This window comes from Gopherus evgoodei, chromosome 3 (assembly GCF_007399415.2).
Source record: "Gopherus evgoodei ecotype Sinaloan lineage chromosome 3, rGopEvg1_v1.p, whole genome shotgun sequence".
Lineage (NCBI taxonomy): Eukaryota > Metazoa > Chordata > Testudines > Testudinidae > Gopherus > Gopherus evgoodei.
Genome location: NC_044324.1, coordinates 5,341,299 through 5,366,785, shown reverse-complemented (window position 1 = coordinate 5,366,785; position 25,487 = coordinate 5,341,299). Strand labels below are relative to the sequence as shown.

Here is a 25,487-nt window from a genome sequence, read left to right as displayed (position 1 = left end):
GCAGGAGGTGCACAGGATGGCATGGAGGGAGGGGTCTGGGTTTTGCTGACACTGGACCATGAAGGTCTCCCAGAATCTGGGAGGTTGTGGGTGCTGCCCCCACCCCCCATGGCCTGGAGCAGTATTTGCCCCTTGCTGTCCAGGTGCTGAGACGTCTCCTGGGGGGCTGGCTACCCCACCCAAAGTCAGGCTGGAGCTAGGGGGGATGGACATCTCAGGACTGTGACCGCCCCCCACCGTTGCTGCTCAAAATTTCTTGATGGGAGAGGCACCAGGACTAAGGCGCCTGAGCTGGGATGCTGGGGAATGTGTATGGGGGGGGTCCCTTCCTTCCTTCCTTCCTCATTCAGGGATGGCACGTCCCTGCGGTTGGGGTGCTGGGACAGCACTTTGTCCTTGTGGGGCATTGGACAGTGTGGCGACCCTTCCAGCCTTGTGCCCACGCGTCTGGGGGCCGCCACTGCCCCAGGGTCCTTCTCTTGGCTCAAGGAGAGAGACCCTCCAGATTGCATCGTAGTGGGACTGGGCGGGGGAGAGGGGGGAGATCCTGCTTATCGGGGTCTCCAAGCCAGTTGCCAACGGCTCTGGCTCTGGGGGGTGCTGGCAGTGGGGCTGCGTAGGTGCCGGATTGGGAGGGGTCGAGCTGTGCTCACAGGACCTGTGTGCCCCGGGGCGCTGAGCTGATCCATAGAGGAGCCCCCAAAACGCTGCACGCACAAGCACGCCCATTGCCCTGAATCCACGGGCATCTCCCTGGAGCCCGCGGGAAACACCAACGCATGTCCCAGGCTCCCGGTGGCATGTACAAAAGCCGGATTCTCTGTGAGGGTACAAGGCACTGCCCTTTAGTGGGGGCTGGGCTACACAGGGGGAGTGTAAAGGAGGTGCTGGGTGTAGTGTGGGGTGTTGGTGGGGTGCTGTGCAGAATGCAGTGAGGGGGGTTGCAGCCATACAGTGGCGGGAGGTTAGGGTGCTGGGTGCAGTGCGGGGAGGTTGATGGGGTGCAGTACAGAATGCAGTGAATGGATTGGCAGCCATGCAGTGTTGGGAAGTTAGGTTGGTGGGGTGCAGTGCAGAATCCAGTGGATGGGTTTGCAGCCATGCAGTGGCAGGAGGTTAGGGTGCTGGGTACAGTGCGGGGAGGTTGGTGGGGTGCAGTGCAGAATCCAGTGGATGGGTTTGCAGCCATACAGTGGCGGGAGGTTAAGGTGCTGGGTGCAGTGTGGGGCGGTTGGTGGGGGTGCAGTGCAGAATGCAGTGGGTGGGTTTGCAGCCATGCAGTGCAGGGAGGTTGGGCTGCTGGGTGCAGTGTGGGGAGGTTAGTGGGGTGCAGTGTGAGAAGGTGGTGGGGTGCAGTGCGGGGAGGTTGGGGTGCTGGGTGCAGTGCAGTGATTTTGGTACAGTGCCCCGGGCTCTTACCACACACTAGCCGGTGACCTTCCCTCTCCCAAGGGCTGGGTTGGGGACCCCGAGTCTCCCAGCCGTGTCAAGCTCTGGCTGGTGGCCGGGTCTCCAGTCATCTCCCCCTCCCCCCCATGCCCTGCCCTGGCACTGACGCCCCCCTTCCTCCCACAGGCCTGCCCCTCGCCATGGCCCTGCCCCGCACCCTGGGCGAGCTGCAGCTGTACCGGGTGCTGCAGCGGGCCAACCTGCTCTCCTACTACGAGACCTTCATCCAGCAGGGCGGGGACGACGTGCAGCAGCTGTGTGAGGCGGGCGAGGAGGAGTTCCTGGAGATCATGGCGCTGGTCGGCATGGCCACCAAGCCCCTGCACGTCCGGCGCCTCCAGAAGGCCCTGCGGGAGTGGGCCGCCAACCCTGGCCTCTTCAGCCAGCCCATGGCCTCCCTGCCCGTCAGCAGCATCCCCCTCTTCAAGATCTCCGAGAGCGGCGGGCGCAAGTCGCTCAGCAACGGGCACGCCAGCCCTGGCGAGGCCCCGGGCAAGGCCACGCCGCCCGCCTGCAGCCCCTCGGAGCCGGGGGAGAAGCTCTCCCCCCTGCCCACCCCCCAGTGGCCGGGGCGGAGCACCCCGGAGTCGGAGGGGGGCGGCGCGGAGGAGGACGGGGGGCCGCCCCCCTTCTCGCCAGGGGCAGGCGGGGATCCGGCCCCGGAGCAGCTGGACCCGGAGCTGGCGAGGACGGTGGCGGAGAGCGTGGAGCGGCTCCTGCAGAGCTGCCCGCGGGGGGGCGAGCCCGGGCTGCGCACCCTCATGAAACTCAACAAGAAGCTGGCCAAGGCGGTGGGGCACATCTTCCAGCTGGACGACGGGGACCGGCGCAAGGAGGCGGAGATCCGGCGGCACAGCGCCATCTACGGGCGGGGCGAGGCCCGGCGCCGCGACGGCAAGCCGCTCACGCTGCACGAGGTGAGCGGGGGCAGCACAGGCCGCCGGGGCGGGGGGCTTGGCAGCAGGGGGGCCACAGGGGAGCCCTTGCCCAGACCCCCCCCCAGTGCAGCCACCTCTGGGGTGGGATGGCTCCGGAAGGGGACTCCTGGGTCTGACTGCAACAGTCCATGGATGGGAGGTGGGGCTGGGAGCCAGGACACCTGGGTTCTATTCCGGACCTCTTGCCATCCCTCCATCCTCTATTTATCCATCCCTAGATCCTTTATCCTGCCTTTGGCCCATCCATCCCCGGTTCCTGTCTCTCTGCCGCTCCCCATGGCATCAAGGCTCCTGGGGTCCCCCCCAGCCCGCGTCTAGCCCCCCGCCCCGCTAACAGCCTGTCTCGGCCCCCCAGCTGACCATCAACGAGGCGGCCGCGCAGTTCTGCCTGCGCGACCACACGCTGCTGCTGCGCCGGGTGGAGCTGTTCTCCCTGTCGCGCCAGGTGGCCCGGGAAAGCACCTACCTGTCCTCGCTCAAGGGAGCCAGGTGAGCTGGGCCCCCCCGGAGAAGGCCCCTGCTGGGGGGCCCCTTGGCCCTGGCGTTGCTCGGGGTATGGGGCAGCAGACCATAGAGGCTGCAGGGAGGCCAGTGGGGCGCAGAGGAGTGGGGTGGGGTGCACGGGACGGCAGTGGGGTGAGGGGCACAGGGGGTATCAGGCTGTGGGGAGGCTGCTGCAGACTCCTGCTCCCCCCACAGCCTCTCTCTGCCGCCAGTGCCCAGCGGAGCTGCCCTGCCCGCTCCCTTTTGTGGGGGAGGGGGGCATTGGAAGCTGCCTTCCTCATCCTCCTCTTCCTCCCCTCCATGCAGGGGATTTATCGTCCCCCCGCCTCCGCCGAGCCAGCTGCCCACCTGCCCTGCAGCCCGGCCCCGAGTTCCTCTTTCACTTTGGATATTTTCCATCTGAGCCACTGCTTCCCAGGGAGGGCGACATCGGGGAGCCCGGGGGTGGGGGGGGGCAAGGTGCCACAGGTGCCGGATTGCAACCCCCTCCTCTCCCTGGATTAGCCGGGGCTGGTCCCCCCCAGGGAGTGGTGGGTGGCTGAGCCGGAGGAGACCCGGCGTTGGAGCGGCACCATGACCCATCGGCTCCGGTATCCCCCGGGCTGCAGGGTCTCTGTCTGCCCCTCGAGCCGCCTGGGTTTGAGCCCTCCTGCCCTGGGGGGCTCCCGGCAGCGCCTCCCGGCCCCTGACGCTTTGTCCTGTCGCTTCCACGTAGGTCGCATCCGGACGAGAGCGGAGCCGTGCAGCCCAAGAAGCTGAAGCAGGAGGTGGGCGCTGGGCGGGCGGGTGCCCATGTGTGCCCCGGGGGTGCTGCTGGTGGGGGGGGGTGACAGCCGGCTTTGGGGGCGCTGGAGCAGCGGGCGAAGGAGAGGAGCTGGCACTGGGGGTGGGGTCCGGCTCACCCCCGCGTCGGCTACCTGGGGCTGCCTGAGCTTGGTGCCTCTATCCTGTCCGGCTGGGCACCAGGCGGGGGTCTGACACCCCCTCCACCCCCCCTCTAAACGGCCGCTCGCCCCGCAGGTGGGTGAGCAGAGCCGCCCTGAGCCCCTGCAGCTGCCGGGGGGGTCGGAGTCCTACGCCCCCCCGTACAGAGCCAGCCTGGAGGAGGACACGGCCAGCCTGTCGGGAGAGAGCCTGGATGGGCATCTGCAGGGTGAGTGGGGAGCGGGGGTGGCGGGGGCTTTGTACTGATTAACCCCGTCAGCACCACAGGGACCTTCCCCGGCTAAGGGCACTCGCCCAGATCCAGGGCAGGACAGACACCCCCCCCCATGTGTTCCTGGGCGTGGGGGGCAGGGTGCCCGTGCATCTACCCCCCCCCGAGCTGCTATAGGGAGGCAAAGACTGCAGCCCCTGGCACCCGACTCCGTCCCCGACCCCCATGGGGCCCACTGACCCACACTCGCTCTCTCTGCAGCCGTCAGCTCCTGCCCCCGCCTCACGCCGCCCCCCAGCGCTGCCCCCGACCTGCCCCTCAGCCTCCCCCCCCCACGGGCTCTGGAGCCGCCACATCCTGCAGCAGACGCTGATGGACGAGGGGCTGCGCCTGGCCCGGCTGGTGTCCCACGAGCGCGTCGGGCGCCTCAGCCCCTGCCTGCCAGGCAAGTCCCCAGGCCCAGGTGAGCTGCCCCCTCCAGCCCTGCTCCTGGGAGGGGGAGGGGTGAAAGGGGGTCATGGGGCCTGCGCCCCAGGGGTTAGGGATGGGATAGTGGGGGTGGGGCAGGTGCCTTGGAGTGGTACCTGGCTGGGGGAGAGAGGTCAGGGTGTATACCCACATGGGCTGTTCCCTGCACCCAGCTTGGGGCTGAGAGCTGGGGGGGAGCCCAGGGCCAGGCTAGCAGGGGCTGCGGGTCGGGAGTGAGGGGCACCGGCAGAGCTGGGGGTGGGGAGCCCAGAGCTGGGCTAGCAGGGGCTGCGGGTCGGGAGTGAGGGGCACCGGCAGAGCTGGGGGTGGGGAGCCCAGGGCTGGGCTAGCAGGGGCTGCGGGTCGGGAGTGAGGGGCACCGGCAGAGCTGGGGGTGGGGAGCCCAGGGCTGGGCTAGCAGGGGCTGCGGGTCGGGAGTGAGGGGCAGCGGCAGAGCTGGGGGGAGCCCAGAGCTGGGCGAGCAGGGGCTGCGGGTCAGGAGTGAGGGGCACTGGCAGAGCTGGGGGTGGGGAGCCCAGGGCTGGACTGGCAGGGGCTGCGGGTCAGGAGTGAGGGGCACCGGCAGGGCTGGGCTAGCAGGGGCTGCGGGTCGGGAGTGAGGGGCACCGGCAGAGCTGGGGGTGGGGAGCCCAGGGCTGGGCTGGCAGGGGCTGCAGGTCGGGAGTGAGGGGCACCGGCAGAGCTGGGAGTGGGGAGCCCAGGGCTGGGCTAGCAGGGGCTGCGGGTCAGGAGTGAGGGGCACCGGCAGGGCTGGGCTAGCAGGGGCTGCGGGTCGGGAGTGAGGGGCACCGGCAGAGCTGGGGGTGGGGAGCCCAGGGCTGGGCTGGCAGGGGCTGCAGGTCGGGAGTGAGGGGCACCGGCAGAGCTGGGAGTGGGGAGCCCAGGGCTGGGCTGGCAGGGGCTGCGGGTCGGGAGTGAGGGGCACCGGCAGAGCTGGGGGTGGAGAGCTCAGGGCTGGGCTAGCAGGGGCTGCGGGTCAGGAGTGAGGGGCACCGGCAGAGCTGGGGGTGGGGAGCCCAGGGCTGGAGTAGCAGGGGCTGCGGGTCGGGAGTGAGGGGCACCGGCAGGGCTGGGGGGCCCAGGCCCAGCTCTGTGATTTGCTCTTTGTCTCACCGGTTACTGAATGGAAAAAAGAAACAATTGTGGAAATTCCACCCAGCCCTGCCCCCTCCCACCCCCCCCCCCCGCCCAGACCAGAGAGGAAGGAAGTGGTGGGGGCGGGGGTGGATGACGTCCTGGGAACCCCATTGAAAGCAGCTTGTGGGGGTGGGGGGAGGGTGTTTCCTCTGGGGGGGGGCCCTCAGGCTGACCTGATCCTGTCTCCCTGCAGAGTTCGAGGACGGGCTGGCAGAGGGGCCCCCCCCGACCCAGGCCGAGTCCCACCGGAGCAGCGTCAAGGTGGAGCAGGAGACCAGCCGGCAGTGAGCTGCCTAAGCCCCCGCGTTGGGGGGTGGGGCGCACGGCAGCTCCCCCGTCTCCACTAATAAGCAATAACCACAGGACTGGAAGGCCCCCCCATGATCTCTCCTGGAGCTGGAGCCCCCCCTCCCCATGTGCTCCCCAGAGAGCCAGGCCCGGGGGCACCGGGAGGCTGGACAGCAAGCTGGCCATGCCCAGGGCACAGGGACAGTGCCAGCAGGGAGGGCACAGCGCCGTGAATGTAACTGGCTGGGCAGAGTCCGACTGCCCCCCACCCCAGACATCGTGCCTCCCCCCTCCAGAACCCACCCTGGCCCCCTGCACTCACAGCTGGCTGCTCTAGCCCCAGCTCTCCCCCCAGCTGGGGTGATAGGAAGTGTAACTCTTCAGTTCCAGGGGGTTTTAAGGGGGGGTGACATTCATTTCCCCCCGGAGAGGCAGGGAGAAGAAAGGAGCTGGGGGGGGGGAACCCCAGGAAGAGGGAAGGGCTCTTGCAGGCAAAGCACAAGAATGGGGGGGCTGAAAGGGCCTGGGAGGGCTGAAGGGGCCAGGGGTGATCCCAGGGGGCCTAGGAGAAGGATTCTGAGTTCAGAGGGTCTGGCCCAGCCTCCCCCAGCAGCTGTGGAGGGGAACCAACCTGATGGTTGTGGGCAGGGAGGTCCTGAGGGGGGGACACCCCCCCAAATTCCCCCTTCCACCACTGCCCCCCAACTCCCCATCTACCTCCCACATTCACCGGCCCAGCAATTGTCCCAGTCTGCAAGCCCCACACCCCAAAATCCAACACCCATCCCTGGTCCCAGCCGACCACTCCTGCAAGGCTGGGGATGTGTGTGGGGGGACATGCTGTCCTTTGTGCACCCCCCTCCTCACCCCAGAGGCTCAGGAGCCAGCTGTTTGCACACAGTTCAGGGTACAGGGCAGACAGTCCACCCCCCGGACCCTGCCCCAGCCCCCAGCATAGGGGGGCCTTAGCATGGGGTGGGGGGAAGAGATTTAATGGGACAATCAGGGTACCCCTGCCCCATGTCACCACCAGAGGGGGGCAGAACAGATTAAATAGCCACCTGGCTGGTGGGGGGGCACCAGGGAAAAGATGGGGGGGCTCAGCACCAGTGTCACTGTCCCCAGCATATTCCACAGGAGGCTGTTCCCCTCCTCACTCGCTGGGGTGGGTCTGGGCTGCACTTTGGAGCCCCCCCCCCGTTCGCAGCTGCGCTGGTTCAAGACCCGGTCACCCTCCCGTAGGCCGCCGGCTTAGAGCATTAGCAACGTTTCCTTTGCAGCGTGTACAGTAGATTATTTATTTTGTTATTTTGGAATAAAACTTTATTTTATGGCTTAATCCCCTCTCCGCTCCCGAGCTGCAAGGGGGGGTCGGGGGGCTGGGATGGGAATGGGCAGCAGAGCACAGGGGGCAATAGACGAGGGGCAGCAGCAAAGGTGGGGGGAGAGCTGGGCTAGTAGGGGGCTGTGGGTCGGGAGCGAGAGGCACTGGCCGCCCTGTGGGTGGGGGTGGGGAAACTGAGGCAGAATCTCTTTCCATAGCGTTTAGTAGCAAAGCCCCATGCAGGCAGCGTGCATCGACTCTGCCTCTGGCCCCCTGCAGGTGGGAGGGCTGAGCCAGCTTCCCCTGCCCCCCCTTATGGGGCACGTGGGGCAGGCCAGCATCCAGCTCTACCCTCTGCCGGGCTGTGGCCTTCATGCCAGCCCCGGGGCAGGGCCTGTGACCAGAGACGGAGGAGGGGCAAGTGCCCAGCTGGGGGGCAGGGAAGGATGGCGGCGAAGGCTGGAGGAGAGGCCCTTTAAACCAACTCCCAGCCCCCACCCTCTAGACTCATCCCAGCCCCCCTAAGAGCCTTTCCCCTGCCCCCCCCCCGGCTCCTCCAGCCGGGCCTTGGGTCTGGGCCCCCCGCCCCGGCTCTGGGGAAGAGGGGAGGGGGGCACCTGCTGCAGGAACCGGCTGTGGGGATTGATCCCTAAGGGCTCTGCCCAGGCCCAGAGGGAATCAGACCTCGCTGGGGGAAGGGGGCCTGGCTGCCCCCCTCCCACTGGAAAGCTTTGCTGGTTCCTTATCCCCCTGCCCAGCCCCAGCCACTAATGCCCAGGGCCATCCCCAGGCTCAGCTATAGGGGTGCCACATAGCCAGCCTGACCTCACTCCCCCCTGCCCAGAGAACAGGCTCCCCCCAACACGCACTCCAGGCTGAAATCTAGGCCTCCCAGAGCCCTTTCTCCAATGGGTGGTCCCTTCCTTCCCCCCCCTCCAGCAGCCCAGTGGGGGCGGGGGGGAAGGGGGGTGCCCCTGCTGCCATGGTTGCCAGCCACAGGACGGGCTGGGGGGGGGGTCAGTGTGTTCCATGGTGTGGTGTTTGTAAGTGGCTGATACAAGACAGTGGGGGGGTGCACGCTGACGGCCCCCAAGTGCCACACTGCCCCCCCCCCCCCAGTCAAGCCCCCAAGTGCAGCTCAGTCCCACGCACAAGTCCGGCTGGGGCAGGTCCAGAGGGTCCCATCCGAGACCCCCAGCCCCTCGCCCCGTCTCTCCTGGAGGGGAGCTGCTCTCCAAAGTGTCCAGCAGGAGGCCCCCCCGTGGCGAGGTCACCAGCTGGGGTTGGCCATGGGGTCCCCGTAGCTGCAGGGCTGTGTGGGGGGCTGGAGCCCCTCCTCCATCTGTGCCTCGTACAGGAGCTGGGTGATCTCGTCCTCCGAGGGCAAGTCCACATTGTTGCCCAGGCTGGCGGGGGGGAGAAAAGAGGTGACGGGTTGGGAAGGTGGGCACAGCCCAGCCCCCCATCCCTCCCCTCCCCTCTGGGGGCACTTACCTCGCCGCCAGCAGCAGGGGAGGGGCCGGCAGGAGGGTCCCAAAGGGCGAGACATGGCCAGTGGGTGAGAAGGCGGCGATTTCCGGCATCTCCTCATCCATGGGGTTGGGCGGCAGGTCCTCCAGGACAAGGGGCAGGGGGTCCCCCGGCAAATACCTGTAGGGCATCAAATCCCTGCGGGGCACAGAGCAGCCGGTGAGAGGGAACTGGGGGAGAAATGGGCACCGGGCACCAGCCCCCACCCTGGCCCCATGTCCCATTCCCCACCCTGGGGCCTTTCCTCTCTAGGGGGCGCCAGCTCCCGCCCTGGCCCCATGTCCCATTCCCCGCCCTGGGGCCTTTCCCCTCTAGGGGGCGCCAGCCCCCACCCTGGCCCCATGTCCCATTCCCCGCCCTGGGGCCTTTCCCCTCTAGGGGGCGCCAGCTCCCGCCCTGGCCCCATGTCCCATTCCCCGCCCTGGGGCCTTTCCCCTCTAGGGGGCGCCAGCCCCCGCCCTGGCCCCGTGTCCCATTCCCCACCCTGGGGCCTTTCCCCTCTAGGGGGCGCCAGCTCCCGCCCTGGCCCCGTGTCCCATTCCCCACCCTGGGGCCTTTCCCCTCTAGGGGGCGCCAGCTCCCGCCCTGGCCCCGTGTCCCACTCCCCGCCCTGGGGCCTTTCCCCTCTAGGGGGCGCCAGCTCCCGCCCTGGCCCCGTGTCCCATTCCCCGCCCCGGGGCCTTTCCCCTCTAGGGGGCGCCAGCTCCCGCCCTGGCCCCGTGTCCCACTCCCCGCCCTGGAGCCTTTCCCCTCTAGGGGGCGCCAGCTCCCGCCCTGGCCCCATGTCCCATTCCCCACCCTGGGGCCTTTCCTCTCTAGGGGGCGCCAGCTCCCGCCCTGGCCCCATGTCCCATTCCCCGCCCTGGGGCCTTTCCCCTCTAGGGGGCGCCAGCTCCCGCCCTGGCCCCGTGTCCCACTCCCCGCCCTGGAGCCTTTCCCCTCTAGGGGGCGCCAGCTCCCGCCCTGGCCCCTTGTCCCATTCCCCGCCCTGGGGCCTTTCCTCTCTAGGGGGCGCCAGCTCCCGCCCTGGCCCCGTGTCCCATTCCCCGCCCCGGGGCCTTTCCCCTCTAGGGGGCGCCAGCCCCCGCCCTGGCCCCGTGTCCCATTCCCCACCCTGGGGCCTTTCCCCTCTAGGGGGCGCCAGCTCCCGCCCTGGCCCCATGTCCCATTCCCCACCCTGGGGCCTTTCCCCTCTAGGGGGCGCCAGCTCCCGCCCTGGCCCCATGTCCCATTCCCCACCCTGGGGCCTTTCCTCTCTAGGGGGCGCCAGCTCCCGCCCTGGCCCCCTGTCCCATTCCCCGCCCTGGGGCCTTTCCCCTCTAGGGGGCGCCAGCTCCCGCCCTGGCCCCGTGTCCCACTCCCCACCCCGGGGCCTTTCCTCTCTAGGGGGCGCCAGCTCCCGCCCTGGCCCCATGTCCCATTCCCCGCCCCGGGGCCTTTCCCCTCTAGGGGGCGCCAGCTCCCGCCCTGGCCCCATGTCCCATTCCCCACCCCGGGGCCTTTCCTCTCTAGGGGGCGCCAGCTCCCGCCCTGGCCCCATGTCCCATTCCCCGCCCCGGGGCCTTTCCCCTCTAGGGGGCGCCAGCTCCCGCCCTGGCCCCATGTCCCATTCCCCGCCCCGGGGCCTTTCCCCTCTAGGGGGCGCCAGCTCCCGCCCTGGCCCCGTGTCCCATTCCCCGCCCCGGGGCCTTTCCCCTCTAGGGGGCGCCAGCTCCCGCCCTGGCCCCGTGTCCCATTCCCCGCCCCGGGGCCTTTCCCCTCTAGGGGGCGCCAGCTCCCGCCCTGGCCCCGTGTCCCATTCCCCGCCCCGGGGCCTTTCCCCTCTAGGGGGCGCCAGCTCCCGCCCTGGCCCCGTGTCCCATTCCCCGCCCCGGGGCCTTTCCCCTCTAGGGGGTGCCAGCTCCCGCCCTGGCCCCGTGTCCCATTCCCCGCCCCGGGGCCTTTCCCCTCTAGGGGGCGCCAGCTCCCGCCCTGGCCCCGTGTCCCATTCCCCGCCCTGGGGCCTTTCCCCTCTAGGGGGCGCCAGCTCCCGCCCTGGCCCCGTGTCCCACTCCCCGCCCTGGAGCCTTTCCCCTCTAGGGGGCGCCAGCTCCCGCCCTGGCCCCGTGTCCCACTCCCCGCCCCGGGGCCTTTCCCCTCTAGGGGGCGCCAGCTCCCGCCCTGGCCCCGTGTCCCATTCCCCACCCCGGGGCCTTTCCCCTCTAGGGGGCGCCAGCTCCCGCCCTGGCCCCATGTCCCATTCCCCGCCCTGGGGCCTTTCCCCTCTAGGGGGCGCCAGCTCCCACCCTGGCCCCATGTCCCATTCCCCCCCGGGGCCTTTCCCCTCTAGGGGGCGCCAGCTCCCACCCCTGGCCCCGTGTCCCATTCCCCGCCCTGGGGCCTTTCCCCTCTAGGGGGCGCCAGCTCCCGCCCTTGCCCCATGTCCCACTCCCCACCCTGGGGCCTTTCCCCTCTAGGGGGCGCAAGCTCCCCCCAGGCCCCATGTCCCACTCCCCACCCTGGGGCCTTTCCCCTCTAGGGGCGCCAGCTCCCCCCCACGCCCCATGTCCCATTCCCCGCCCTGGGGCTTTTCCCCTCTAGGGGGCGCCAGCTCCCCCCAGGCCCCATGTCCCATTCCCCGCCCTGGGGCTTTTCCCCTCTAGGGGGCGCCAGCTCCCGCCCTGGCCCCGTGTCCCATTCCCCGCCCTGGGGCCTTTCCCCTCTAGGGGGCGCCAGCTCCCGCCCTGGCCCCGTGTCCCATTCCCCGCCCTGGGGTCTTTCCCCTCTAGGGGGCGCCAGCTCCAACGCTAGCCCCAGGATAGGCAATGGGACATGGGGCTTTTCCCCTCTAGGGGCGCCAGCTCCAACGCTAGCCCCAGGATAGGCAATGGGACATGGGGCTTTTCCCCTCTAGGAGCGCCAGCTCTCGCCCTTGTCCCATTCCCCTCTAGGGGGCACCAGCTCCCGCCCCGGGCCCAGGGCGGGGACTGGGCCATGGTGCTTTTCCCCTCTAGCTGGCCCCAGGGTGGGGAACCCTGGGGTAGGGGTCTCGCAGAGGCAGGGGCTGGTTGTCTTACGGCGACAGGGGCTGGCAGCCGAAGGCGACGTTGGGGCCGAGGGGCAGCGGGGTGGTCGTGGTGCTCACGGGCGCCGGGAGGAGTGTCTGGGAGCTGCAGCAGGGATAAAAACGGGGAGTTTTTAAAGGGGCTGCAAGAGGCGGGTAAGGTGAGATTAACCCCTTGCTCTCCAGGGACTGGGAGACACCACTGCCCCCTCAGCAAGTGCCCCGAGGGGTCCTAGAGTGGAAGCTGGCATGGGGGGTCCAGCCCTCCCCACTGCAAGCTGGACTGGCTGGATCGGGGGTGGGGAACAGGGCACGGGGCTTTCGATCCGGCCCCAGGGCTGGGTCTGGGGGCAGAGCAGGGAACTAGGATTCAGGCTTTTCCCCTCGAAGAGGCTGGAGTGGATGGAGGAGCATCCAGCTGGCCTGGAAAAGCTGCCGGAGCAGGTGCATTGGCCTATGGGCAGCAGCTGCTCCCTGGTTTCACTCCTACGGCATCCACCGCCCACGCCCCACGCAGCCCAAATCGGCCCCGGCCCCCTTCTCCCCAAGCAGCCCTGCCCGGTGCCCGCTGCACCGCAGAGCCTGGCGCGAGCGGCACTGCCCCTACCTGTGGAAAGGGGAGGCACTGGGGATGCCCATGCTGGTCTCCTCCGGGGTGTGGAACTGGGGCAGGACCATCTGGGCAGGGAACGCGGGAAGGCTGGCAGCAAACACAGATGCACACGGCCTTAGCACTGGGTCAGAATCTCAGGCCCCTCAGGCCGCTCCGGCAACAACCCCCAGCGTAAGGTGCATGGCGGGAGCACACAGCATTATGGGTATTCTCCACATGCCAGGGTCCAAGAGCCTAAGATAGAGCAGCCCTGGGGCTGCTCTAATTGCCCCAGGGAGTGACACAGCAGCAGGGGACACAGGCTGAACTGCAACTTCCGGGGCTGGATGCTGTAGGGCACTGGCCTCTCCCCCGTGGCCATCTGGGGTTAAGACCTGGCTTGGGTCCCCGCTTGGCACAAGCTTGGCTGGCTTCATCCAACCCCTGTGGGCACAGATCGGCTGTCCGACCTGCTGGCCCCTGTGCTGGGGCCTGACTTATCAACCAGGCACTTACTGAAAGCAGCAGGGTGGGAGCTGGGGTCTTACCGCATGTCGGGCGCCAGCACCTGGCACAGGTGGTCCATGGGCTGCTCGGGGGGTGGCCCTGGCAGGCTGTACATGTTCGCCGGGGCGGGGGGTGGGACAGACTCCTGGGGGGGCAGCTTCTGATCCCTGTGGAGACACATGGCCACCATTCATGGGAGCAGCACGACCGGGGGCAGTGAGAGGGGCAGCGAGGAGGGCTGTCAGGGCGTCGGGGGCACAGGCCTGGACTTTCACTTGTCCTGGTGGGTGCTCCACCCTGGCTCTGCCCCTTCCCCATGGCCCCACCCTCACTCCGCCTCTTCCCTCCCCCTCCCCCAAGGCCCTCCCCCCCCGCTGCTCTCCACCCTCCCAGGAGCATCTCCCTCCACTGGCCAAACAGCTGATGGGGGGCCAGCCCTGGGGAGCGGCTGACGGGCAGCTCCAGGCCCTGGGCCCCGGGGAACGGCTGACAGGCAGCTCCGGGCCCCGGGGAACAACACAGCCTGGGGCAGGGCTGCCCTCACCCCCCCCCAACCTACCTTTCACTTTCCACTGTCATCTTGATGGCGGTGGAGACGTAGCCTCTGCCGTCCTTCCCCATCTGCTCCTCTGCAGGAGGAAAGAGCTGGTGAACCCCCTGGGAGCCAAACCCAGGGAAGTGGGGGTGGGGGGACGCTCTGCTCCAAGGTGGGGAGGGGTCCATGTGGGGGTGGGGCCAGGCGATCCCTTCTGCCCACCCCACCACTTGGAGACTTTACCTTCCTGGGCCTGGCCTGGCCCGGGGTGGGGATGCAGCTGCACCGATCCTGCTCCCATCATCCTCTCCGGGGTATGTTGCCCAGCCCTGGATTTGATCTTGCCCCATTCGGGGCAGCACAGAACCACCCCCCTGCCGCACCCTGCAAGGGACGGGGGCTGGGGGCAGAGAGGCCCTGGGGTCAGGCTGGAAAAGGCTGGGGGGCTCTGGCTCTGCTGTCACCCGCCCCATAGGCCCAGTGGGGGAGCGGTGAGCCCGCGGCAGCAGGGGCCAGGAGTCTGGAGGCTTTGGGGGTGCGTGGGGGAGCCCCCTGGACACTCACTGTTGTAGTGGCTGCCGAAGGCCTGGTCCTTGGGCTTGTCGGGATAGAGGTTGCGGAGCTGGGCCAGGTCTCGGATGCGGTCACCCAGGGAGCGGATGTGCAGGTCCTTGGCAGAGAAGGGCTGGATGTTCTCCACCTGGACGGAGCCTGGGGAGGGCACAGCGCGGTGGCTCAGCGTGGGCGGGGGGGCCCCCTGCTCCGGCCCCCTTACCCCTGCCTGGGGCTCAGCTCTCCTGCCCCCTGCTGGCTGGGGCCGAGTGCTGCGCTCTCCGGCACCCAGAGAGAACCCTGCTCCCCCCCGGCCCCGTCCAGCGAGCCCCTAGCCGGGGGGCAGGGCAGGGGGCGCCCCCCTCCTACCGTCCTTGCCGCGGATGACGTGGGCGATGGTGATGCCGCCGATCTCCGAGTCGCTGAAGCGCAGCAGGAAGGTCCCGTCGGGCTTCGGGCCCAGCAGCTTGCTGACGTACTGCTTGCTGATGAAGCCAATGATGAGCCTGGGGGGGAAACGGCCGGGGGGAGGAACGACAGAGGGATCAGAGAGCAAGCTACAGCCACTCCTCTGTCTGCTTCCCTCCCCTCCCATTTCATTGGGCAAGGGAAACGGGGGGCCTTTTCTAGGATGGAGGGGGAGGGCTGGGTCTCAGGACGCCTGGGTTCTTCAGTCCTCAGCACCAGGAGGGCAATGGGGTCTAGTGGTTAAAGCAGGGGGCTGGGAGCAGGATGCCTGGGTTCCATCCCTAGCTCTGGGAGGAGAGCGGGGTCTATTGGTTAACCCGTGGGGGCTGGGAGCAGGATGCCTGGGTTCCATCCCTAGCTCTGGGAGGAGAGCGGGGTTTATTGGTTAACCCATGGGGGCTGAGCGCAGGATGCCTGGGTTCCATCCCTACCTCTGGGAGGAGAGCAGTGTCTATTGGTTAACGTGGGGGGGGGGGGAGGGCTGGGAGTCAGGACACCTAGGTTCCATCCCTAGCTCTGGGAGGAGAGTGGCGTCTATTGGTTAACACGTGGGGCGGGGAGCAGGACGCCTGGGTTCTATCCCTAGCTCTGGGAAGACAGCGGGGTCTATTGGTTAATGTGGGGGGGGGGGAAGGGCTGGGAGTCAGGACACCTGGGTTCCATCCCTAGCTCTGGGAGGAGAGCGGAGTCTATTGGTTAACACGTGGAGTGGGGAGCAGGACACCTGGGTTCTGTCCCTGGCTCTGCCACTCTTGAGGTGAACCCCTACATCCCCACCCCATCCAGGCTTTACCAGGCCGACGCCGAGGCACCCACCTGTCTGACCAGTAGCTTTTGAGGCACCTCTTGGTGAGGTCGAGAACCCCGTCAAACCACTGCCAGAAGGTGAATCCCCGGCCAGGCAGGATCTCCTGTGAGCAGCCAGAGAGAGGGGGTGAGGCTGGGTCCCCGAGGGCACAGCCTGCCCCCCCAGCCTGCCCTGGCCGCCCCCCACCCCTCACCTTGTTGAACTGGCCCAGGAGACGCTGCGGTTGTGGAAGTCCTCGGGCTGGCACTGCTGTTGTTGAAGATTTTCTGGGCCAGGAAGAAGTAATGTTCTGGCAGCAGCCCCTTGCTGGTCTGCACCTCCGCCATGAAACGCAGGTTGAGCGTCTCGCACATCTTCTCCCAGGGCACCCGCTCGGCCACCACGAACGGGACCCGCTCCTGCCCCAGGACACAGAGGGAGGGTCAGGCCCCAGCCCCGGCACCCCAGCCCCCTGCCCTGCCACACCGGGAGCCGGGCCACTGGGTTTCCGTGTGCTCGGGGTAGCCGCGTCCGGGCGCCGAGCAGCCCAGGCCCCACCAGCACTTGGCAGCCAGCGAGATCGGAGTTAAACTCTCCTCCTCGTTCCTTCATTAGTTCGTAGCAGCCAGGCCAAGATCAGCAAGTGAACCCAGGAGCCCTGGTTCCCAGCCCCCCTGCTTTACCCACTAGACCTCACTCCCCTCCCAAAGCCAGGGAGAGAACCCAGGAGTCCTGGTTCCCAGCCCCCCTGCTTTACCCACTAGACCTCACTCCCCTCCCAAAGCCAGGGAGAGAACCCAGGAGTCCTGGCTCCCAGCCTCTCTGCTCTAACGACCGGAGCCCGCTCCCCTCCCAGCTCTGGGGAAAGAACCCGGAGTCCAACTCCCAGCCCCCCCCACCGCACTCACCAGCTCGGAGAACGCGTTGTCCCACAGCACGGTCGCCTTGGCATTGTTGTCTTGGTTCCCGTGCACAATGACCACGATCGGCAGAGACAGGGCCTGGAGGGGGGAGCACGGAGCGCCGGCCCGTCACTGGGGGCAGGGGATGGGACCCCTGTGCCCAACCCCGCCCTGGCATCGGGCCGGGCGACGGCCCAGCAGGTGCACACACCGACACTGGAGTAGGCCCGGGTCCCAGGCAAGCCTCAGGGTCCGTCTGTGTCCAGCAGCCTCGGAGGAACGGAGCCGAGTCCTGGCCCCCGATGCAAACGGACCCAGGCATCCTGGTGGGGACCCCCCAGCTCTGCTCCCTCCCCCACCGCCACAGGCAGGGTCCAGAGCAGGACAGGGAGCCGGGAGCCGCCCTCCCCCGGAGCAGCAGCCGCGTACCTGCAGGTGGAAGGGCAGGTTGCCGGGACCCAAGGTAACGTCGGTGCTGAAGAGCACGGCGCATTCTCCTCCGTTACCGACTCAGAGCCCTTGCGTTCGCAGCGCCTGATCTCTCAGCAGCTGCCAGGACAGAGCGAGTCACCCCGGGCCTGCGGTGACACGGTCCCCCCAGGAGGGGCGCAAGCACCTTCGCTTGGCATTACCAGAGCTCCCAGCACCCAGCTCTGCCGGTGCCCCTCACTCCCGACCCGCAGCCCCCGCTAGCCCAGCCCCGGGCTCCCCCCAACTCTGCCGGTGCCCCTCACTCCTGACCCGCAGCCCCTGCTAGCCAAGCGCTGGGCTTCCCCCCAGCTCTGCCGGTGCCCCTCACTCCTGACCCGCAGCCCCTGCTAGCAAGCGCTGGGCTTTCCCCCCAGCTCTGCCGGTGCCCCTCACTCCCGACCCGCAGCTCCCGCTAGCCCAGCCCTGGCTCCCCCCAACTCTGCCAGTGCCCCTCACTCCCAACCCGGAACCCCCTGCTAGCCCAGCCCTGGGCTCCCCCCAACTCTGGCGGTGCCCCTCACTCCCGACCCGCAGCCCCTGCTAGCCAGCCCTGGGCTCCCACACCCCAGCTCTGCTGGTGCACCTCACTCCTGACCCGCAGCCCCTGCTAGCCCAGCCCTGCGGCTCCCCTCAACTCTGGGCTGTGCCCCTCAACTCCTGACCCACAGCCCCCTGCTAGCCCAGCCCTGGGCTCCCCACCCCCAGCTCTGCCGGTGTCCCTCACTCCTGACCCGCAGCCCCTGCTAGCCCAGCCCTGGGATCCCCCCAACTCTGGCGGTGCCCCTCACTCCCGACCCGCAGCCCCCTGCTACTTCTCCCTACCCCCAAACTGCCCTTCTTGACTCCTGGGCCCAAGCATTCTCTTGTCGCCAACGGGGGTGGTGGTGAAGGGGGGCACCCCAGCCGGACTCACCATGTTCTTGAAGGTGGCGCAGGACGTGACGTTGGTGGAGTTGATCTCCAGGGCGACCGTATTGTGCACGATCTCCCCAGTGCTTTCGCTGCGGGGGGGGGGGGAGAGGGAGGGCGATCAGCGAGGGGTTAACAGCCCGGGGGGGCACGGCGTATAGCGCGGGGGAGCATCCGTCCTCCCCCCACCACCACCCCGGCAGGACCGGCTCACCTGAGCAGGGTGCCATAGCCGCCAAGCGCCAGCTCCCGGGCCTGCTTCTCCGTCACCATGTCGGCTTTGACCACGTAGGGCTTCGCCGAGGCCTGGAGCAACCGGGGGCCCAGCAGGAAACGTACACTGGCCTGGAACTTGGTCTGGGTCTTCAGCACCTGTGGGGGCTGCTTCTCCACCAGGAAGGAGCTGGGGGGGGTAGGGAGGGGGTCAAGGGCTGCCCATGACTTGGCCAGAAGTAGCCACAGACGCCGGCGCCGAGGCAGGAGGCTCCCAGCGTCCCAGCCCCAGACGGCTGAGATGTTAACCCCGCCCTGGCCCAAACCATCCCAGTCTCCCAGACCCACCCTGTTCTGCTCCGAGCCCCCCGTCCCTGCCCCCACCAGAGCCAGATCAGAGCACAGGGCTGGGGCCACGTTCGCCCTTCTGCCAGGAGAGGCAACAAGGCTGGATAGGAGCTGGGATCCAGGATGCCTGGGTTCGAATCCCAGCTCTGGGAAAGAGGTGGTTAGAGCAGGGGGCTGGGAGCCAGGACTCCTGGGTTCGCTTCCCAGCTCTGGGAGAGAAGTAGGATCTAGTGGTTAGAGCAGGGACGCCATCAAGTCCCATCCCCTCGGCAAGCTACTGCCCTCCCCGGCCGGTACCCTGCCCCGTGGTACCTTTCGACCAGGGCACTCAGCACTGTGTTGAGCCGCTCCAGGAGCCGGGAGAGCAGGTCGGACCCCAGCTCCCCGCCGACAGCTACCACCTGGTGCTGCAGCTGGAAATAAACGTCCACCAGATTCTCGCACCTGCCGAAAAAGCAACCGGGCAGGGGACACGTCTGAGCCGGCGACGATGGCCCAGCTCTGGTCCCCGAGCTGGGGCTGGAGGCCAGTCTGTGCCGATGGATCCCACCCCGTCTCAGGAGCACCACCTAGTTCCCAACAGACCAGGGGCTCTGGGAGAAAGGCGGCAGCTGATCTCTCTGCATCTCAGCTTGACACCCCCCTACCACCACCACCAGAGACCAGTCCAGCCAGGAGCCCTTCCTACCCTCAGGCGGGAGGGAGCGGGGCTCAGATCCCAGTGGGGCCGCCAGCAATGGAGACGAGGGATAGCATAAGCACTGGGAGAAGGAGGAGATCTGTGCCCCCTCTGGAGCCCCCAAGAAGGGGGGAGAAATGCCTCTGCCACGCCCCAGGCACGGACGCTCCTCCCTCTCCAACACCCTCCGGGGCTCACCTCTTCTGGAGCGGAGCCAGGTTCTCCTCAAAGACAGCCCCGTTCCCCGCCAGCTGCTGCTGCCGCTTCCAGATGTGCAGCCTCTTCAGCACCTGCAGCTTGGCGCCTTCCAGCTCCTTCACGGCCTCCAGGATGAGAGCGGGCAGATCCTGGGGTGAGGCAAGACGGGCGGCTTGGCGGGGGGGAGGCGATGAGCCGGCCAGCTGGGGCCCGGTGCGGTACCTGGCACCCCCTGCCTTGGAGCGACGTGTGGACCTGCCCCCCACTGCAGCCGAGCCCGGCGGGATGAAATGGGCCAGGGACGGAGCAGCTGACACCAAGCCACCTTGGCCCCCGCCCCACATGCACATTGGGGAGAAGGAGGGCAAGGTGCCCTGCCCGGCCCCCATCTCTGCCCTCCCCACCAGGCCTCAGCGGAGGGGCCTGCACTAGCAAGGATATGGCAGGCTGCAGTGTCACCCCCCCCGCCCCCCCACATCCACTCACACACCAGCTGACTGTGTAATACAGCTTCCGGGAGCCTTTGCATCACTGCAGCAGGACACCAGCTGCTCTTTGCTGACAGCTTCCCAAGGCTGCAACTGATCACATGGAACCTAACCCCCCTCCCCACACACCTGCCCCTCGACCCGCGCCTTGCGTCTCCCTTGGGAAATCCAGAGTCTTTGCAGCCCCCCTCTCTACAAGCGACCGGATCTGCGCTCACTGGTCGGTCCGGCTACCCCAGCGTCAGCCCCCCCACCCCATTTCCAGCCTTGTCATTCCCTACACACCAGCCCCCATTACTCACGTTCCCCCGGAGTTTCCCGTCTGTCTTCAGCTGGGACTCCTGCAGCTTCGTCGGCCGGCAGGCTGCGGGAGGGGGAGTTGTAAAGCCCTGGTTAATATCCGAGCCCAGAAAACAAAGTGCCAGGGGGCTGCCTCTGGGGCTGCTCAGAGGGGCTTCTGGGTGCCCAGTGCAGAGGGGAGAGGAGCTGGTCGCAGCTGTCAGCGACAGGACTTGGCTCCAGCTGCAGTGGATCACGCTGTCCGCTCATGACGGTTACTGGGTTCAGTCCCTAGCCCCGGACCGATTCGCTAGTAGGGTGACCAGATGTTCTGATTTTATAGGGACAGTCCCAATATTTGGGGCTCTCTTATTACCCCCCACCGCCGTCTCGATTTTTCACGCTTGCTGTCTGCAAACAGGAGACGAGCCGGATGCCGGGAAGAGACTGAGCAGCCCGAGGGGAGAGATGCGGGGGCAGCGGGTGCTGATTGGGGGGAGGTTAAACGATCCCGCAGCCACGTCTCCCAGCCGGGGCCGTGGCGGTCAGTGCCCCGCGTGGCAGGAACGCCGGGCGGGGGACAGGGGGCTTGGCCCTGCAGAGGCCCAGGCCGCAGTCGAGGCCCCGTGGTCTGTGTCTTTTGGCAAAGGGACAGGAGAGAAGCCGGCTCCCAGCTCTGGGGGGGGAGGAGGGGACGTGTCTGGGGGCGGGACATGGGGTGGGGCTGAAGGGAGACAGAGAGATAATGGAGCTGAGGGACCAGATCCCCCCCTCCAAAAGAAGAGCTGAGGGGCCACATGCCTAGCGGGGGGGGGGGGGCTGAGCCGGGCTGGGGGCTGGGGGCACATTTAGAACCAGGTAGGGTGGAGCCCAGGCCCAGAAGGGTCTGGCGGGGCCTCTCCATCTGTTGCCATGGCGACTGCATAATTAGCCTGGTCACTGGGGAGTGTGTCAGGGAAGTGGGGTCAAGGTCAGAGCTGGGGAGACACCTCCCGGTGCCCCGCCCCCAACTCCACCCCCTCTGCACACCTCTAGCCCTGCCCACCCTGTCGTCCAATCCCCTTCCAGCCCCTCCCAACTCCGCCCCCTCACTTCTCCAGCCCCTCCCACCCTCTCCCCCTCCAATCCCCTTCCAGCCCCTCCCAACTCCGCCCCTTCACTCCTCCAGCCCCTCCCACCCTCTCCCCCTCCAATCCCCTTCCAGCCCCTCCCAACTCCGCCCCCTCTCACTCCTCCAGCCCCTCCCACCCTCTCCCCCTCCAATCCCCTTCCAGCCCCTCCCAACTCCGCCCCCTCACTCCTCCAGTCCCTCCCCCTCCAATCCTCTTCCAGCCCCTCCCAACTCCGCCCCCTCACTCCTCCAGTCCCTCCCCCTCCAATCCCCTTCCAGCCCCTCCCAACTCCGCCCCTTCACTCGTCCAGCCCCTCCCACCCTCTCCCCCTCCAATCCCCTTCCAGCCCCTCCCAACTCCGCCCCTTCACTCCTCCAGCCCCTCCCACCCTCTCCCCCTCCAATCACCTTCCAGCCCCTCCCAACTCCACCCCTTCACTCCTTCAGCCCCTCCCAACTCCACCCCTTCACTCCTCAAGCCCCGCCCACAGTCTCCCCTCACCCCCTCTCACCTCTGGTCCCCTCTCCCATCTGCTTCCATTGTTCCAGGAGCGCCTGGATCTCCCCGACTCGATGCTGGAGCCTCTGCAGGTCCAGCCCGAACTTCAGCTCCTCCTGCCTGCGGTGGAAGCTAAGCGGCAGGTGGCGATCCTAGGGGAATGGCAAAGGGGGTGGGGGTGAAACGTGAGCCGAGTCTCCCCCCCCCCACTAGCCCCTGTGGCGGGACGACCTCCCCATCCCCACAGGGAACCGGGTCCCTCACCGGGATCCTGCAGCTTTTTAAGTTCTGATGCTTTGGCGTCAGGCGTTTCCCTGGGACGGCAACACCTGGCGGGAGGACATGGGGCAGCTGGGGGGGCTCATTTACCCCGAGGTGAGCAATCATCCCGCAAACCACGTGGGCCGAGCCGCTGCTGGCTGTCCCGTGGCTGTGAGACCCATGTGGGACCAACAAGGAGACCACAAGGCCCTATGTAATCCAAGCAGCATCTACCTAGCCATGCCCCTGCAGTTCCCTGGGAAATCACCCTGCATAGATCCCTACACCCGCCAACTGATAACAGACTAACGAGGCTGACCGGCACATCATGCACCCTCCGTCTAGGGCCCAAATTCTCCCCAGCCCATGCACAGACCAACAGACACCATCAGCCACCCAGCTGCAGAGGGGCTGGGAAAAGCTACAGGCTGGGATGGAGGACCAGGTGCAGTCGCTTAGCCTGGGTGTGCGCACGCGCAGGTGTGAGTCACTGACCCGTTTGAGCAAGGCAGCTCTCTCGCCCTCCAGAATTCCTTTCACGATTGCCACCAGCCTCAGCGGGTCTCTCTGATACGTGTTCTGGAATGGCGGGGTGGGGACATGGTTAGCATTAATAGTGGGAGAATTCCCACACTCCCCCTGTCTCCGGCACCCTGCGTCCTCACTCACTTGTGCAAACTGGTGCAAAACAGCACCTGCTCGTGGGCGCGAGTGGAAAATTCCATGGCTGCGGGTATAACCACAGCTAGGCGCCCACAGGCCTTTGTCTCCCCCAGTAGCTCATCCACAGAGAGGCTGATAAGGCCACTATAGATACCCGTGTTTCAAACAGCAGAGGCTCAGGGTTTGACCTCTGTAGGTTCAAATTCGGCTGTTGGCCCAAGTGGGGTTGGTTACAGGGTTGGATGAGAAATGGTTTTTCCATCTCACAGGAGTTTGAGGTTTCAGAGTTTTTCCTCTGAAAATTCAAAATCTTGAACATTTTTGCCAACCAATAATCCAGAAAAAACCAACCCAAACCTGGAGTGGCTCAGTTGGAAAATTTCATTTCAACAGCTTAAAAATGCTTTGTTTTGATTTTGACTTTTGAAATGGAGACATTTATTTTGTTTGTATAAAATAACTAAAATGGCAAAAGCGAAAAACTTGTTTCGAATCACGGGGGAAAATAATAAAAAAAGTTTCCTTTTTGGCAATTTTTCAAATCAGGAGCTTTGTTGAAACGATTCCCTTTCTCGTGAACAATTTCTGCTCTAAGGAATTGACGTTTTCTGACCCAAAAGCATTTCAGCTACAATTTCCTGACACGCTCCAGTTGGTTTTTTGACCCTCTCTGAATATTCCAAACAAGCTAAAAAATCAGAACAGAAGAGTGTTGTAAACGTTCCAAGACGGGCCACACAGCAGCTGTGATTTTAAGCTTCTGAAGACTCTGGTATTAGCATTGAAGTACTCCAGGCACGTAACATAAGATAGGACTAATATTTTAAAATATATCTTCAGAAAAGTCCAGATCCTTTAAAGAAAGCCCTGTCTCCATGTACTGCTCATGGCCCGGTCAGGGCATAAATCTTGGATCAAACTCTCCTTTTCTCTGGAACAAATTTAATTCCCTCTTTGTATTTAAATAGAACTTCATGATTTTAATGGGGGGGAAATTTCAAAGATTTTTTTTTTTTAATTTCCTAGGAGGAAAAAAAAAAGATGATGATGTCATTTGATTGATGAAAAACCAAAAACTTTCCAAGTTTTCAGGTAAAAACAAAACAAAACAAAACAAAACAAAACACACTTTGGTTTTTGAGAGCAAACCCCTCTCCCCCCAATATTTTAAATAAAAACTAAACCAAAAATCTCAAAAAAATTTAATAAAAAAATTGGCAGTCAAAAAAAACAAACCCAAGAGTGTCACCGAAAATGCAAATTTTCTGAAAAACATATTTGCTTGGCCCCAAAAACATCATTGGGGGAAGGGGGGAATATTGGCTGTAATATTTGATGTTGCAGTGGGGGGCACTGTTGAGCGTGAATGTTAACTGGTGTCTGGGACCAATGCCATGGGGGCAGGGGCTTGGCTGCGGGGTCATAAACCGAAATAAATATCGATCCCCTGAGCAGACGCAGCCATGGACATGTGCCCTGCAGAGGACAAGTTCATTCACTGGCTCAGTCAGTCCTTGGCTGGGGGACCTGTCCTGCTGGGAGCAGGCAGCTGATGCTCCAAGCAGGATTCAAAGTGGCAACTGAGGCATTCCTGGCCCCCTTTGCCATGTAACACCCTCCCAGCCATGGCTAGGTAACCCCCCCATGCTGTTTCCATAGCAATACCCTGACTCCCCCCTCCCCATTCATACCCGCCCTCCAGGCCATACCTCCAGGTTACTAATGTGCTGGAGGACCTGACGCTGCTGCTCTTTGCTACTGGCAAGGCTGCGGAGCTTTTCCACCATGGCGGAGAGCAGCGCACCGGCCACGCTGGTGCAGAAGGAGTCAGTGCCGGTGATGAAATCCCTGGCGGCGGAGGAAAGAGAACGGGAGGGAGAAATGAACGAGTGCCAACATCCCGGCCTCCCCTGGCCAGGCCAACCGAAAGAACCCAACCTCGACTGGGATGTCTCATGACTTCGGGGGCCTAACTCGGGATTTTCTGAGCGGGAGACGCTGCTCCGCTCCTCCAGGAGGAATGAAGCACTTGGATTCCTCCTACCTTCAGCGTCCGCAGCCAAGCTGGGAGGCCCAGGCGAGGCCGGGCAGTGGGGCGTTTGTCGTAGGGAGCGAGGCGGGTCCTGACCGGCGGGGGACGGGTGTTCTGCACTCACCACGGCTGGTTTTCCAGCCAGTCGGCCAGCAGGCTGCGCAGGTCGCATGGGAACTCCCCGAAGAGGCCGCTGAACTGTTCCGGGGGCATGTGCAAGACGAAGCTCCACAGAGACATTTGGAGCCGGCCGCCTATGGGGCTAAAATAGACAGAGAGGGCGGCGTGAGCCAGGCCTCCAGCTATCCACAGTTAACCCCTCAAGCCTTCCTGGCAAACGACCCATGTCCCTGAACTAGGCCTCAGGAAACACAGGCTCTATTTCTGGCTCTGCCACCGACCTCCTGAGTGGCCTTGGGCAAGTCACTTGCCCCTCCATGCCTCAGTTTCACCCCCATCTGTGAATTGGGGATAATGCTACTGACCTCCTTTGCAAAGTGCTTTGAAGAGAAGAGCTCAGCATCGCTATTATGTGCTGGGGCCAGCGACAAATTATAGAGAAAGGAGGAATGGGTGACCCCGTTAGACCCTGATTCAACTCCCTGCTCTGCCACTGCGTGACCTTGGGGGGAGTCATGTGCCTCAGTTTCCCCATCTCTACAACAGGGAGAATAGCACTGCCTCACAGGGGGAGGGTGTGGGGATAAATACCTCAAAGGCTCATATACTACAGTAATGTGGGGGGGCAGAGAAGTACCTTAGATAGGTCAGAGGAGTTGGGGCATGTGGGGCTGGCAGCACATCTGTCCCATCTAGCCCTGCTTAGCTGTCGCTGGGACCACTCTATTGGCTCAAGGGACAGGCAATCATTTCTAAAGCCTGTTACCCACGCTCACCCACCTCCCTTGCACCAGTCCCCCCTTATCTCCCCCAGCGTGGGAGCATCTGGCCCCCAGGAGCACCCCTGCCGCCCACCATCCCACACTTAACGAGGTGGTGGGATTCACTGGCACAAGATTTCTTGGAACCCAAGAACGCACAACCGTTTATAGAACACGAACTGTAATGGGATGAGTTGTGGCTGGGCTATAAATCCTCATGCTCCAGGACAAACGCCACCCTCAAACTTTTGGAG

The 25,487-nt window shown here is 65.5% G+C and overlaps 2 protein-coding genes across 2 annotated transcripts; one reads left to right on the top strand and one right to left on the bottom strand.

Annotated features, from left to right (window-relative positions):
- Window positions 1–1,413: 1,413 nt before the first annotated feature.
- NAB2 (NGFI-A binding protein 2) lies at window positions 1,414–7,158 on the top strand. Its single transcript, XM_030554659.1, is given in 7 exon segments — window positions 1,414–2,366; window positions 2,743–2,876; window positions 3,607–3,658; window positions 3,912–4,044; window positions 4,309–4,373; window positions 4,375–4,510; window positions 5,867–7,158. Coding segments are annotated over 7 exon segments (1,446 nt in total). The 5' UTR covers window positions 1,414–1,535; the 3' UTR covers window positions 5,962–7,158.
- An 87-nt stretch (window positions 7,159–7,245) lies between these two features.
- STAT6 (signal transducer and activator of transcription 6) lies at window positions 7,246–24,614 on the bottom strand. The gene is given in 28 exon segments (XM_030554680.1): window positions 7,246–8,237; window positions 8,239–8,483; window positions 8,486–8,537; window positions 8,539–8,691; window positions 8,780–8,953; window positions 11,872–11,964; window positions 12,466–12,558; window positions 12,999–13,111; window positions 13,114–13,124; window positions 13,517–13,586; window positions 14,057–14,203; window positions 14,414–14,550; window positions 15,329–15,423; window positions 15,514–15,527; window positions 15,530–15,559; window positions 15,562–15,718; window positions 16,208–16,300; window positions 16,631–16,695; window positions 16,698–16,742; window positions 17,582–17,673; window positions 17,796–17,984; window positions 18,455–18,586; window positions 19,020–19,168; window positions 19,810–19,871; window positions 21,410–21,548; window positions 22,153–22,236; window positions 24,030–24,168; window positions 24,477–24,614. Coding segments are annotated over 28 exon segments (3,015 nt in total). The 5' UTR covers window positions 24,593–24,614; the 3' UTR covers window positions 7,246–8,111.
- Between the last annotated feature and the right edge of the window lie 873 nt (window positions 24,615–25,487).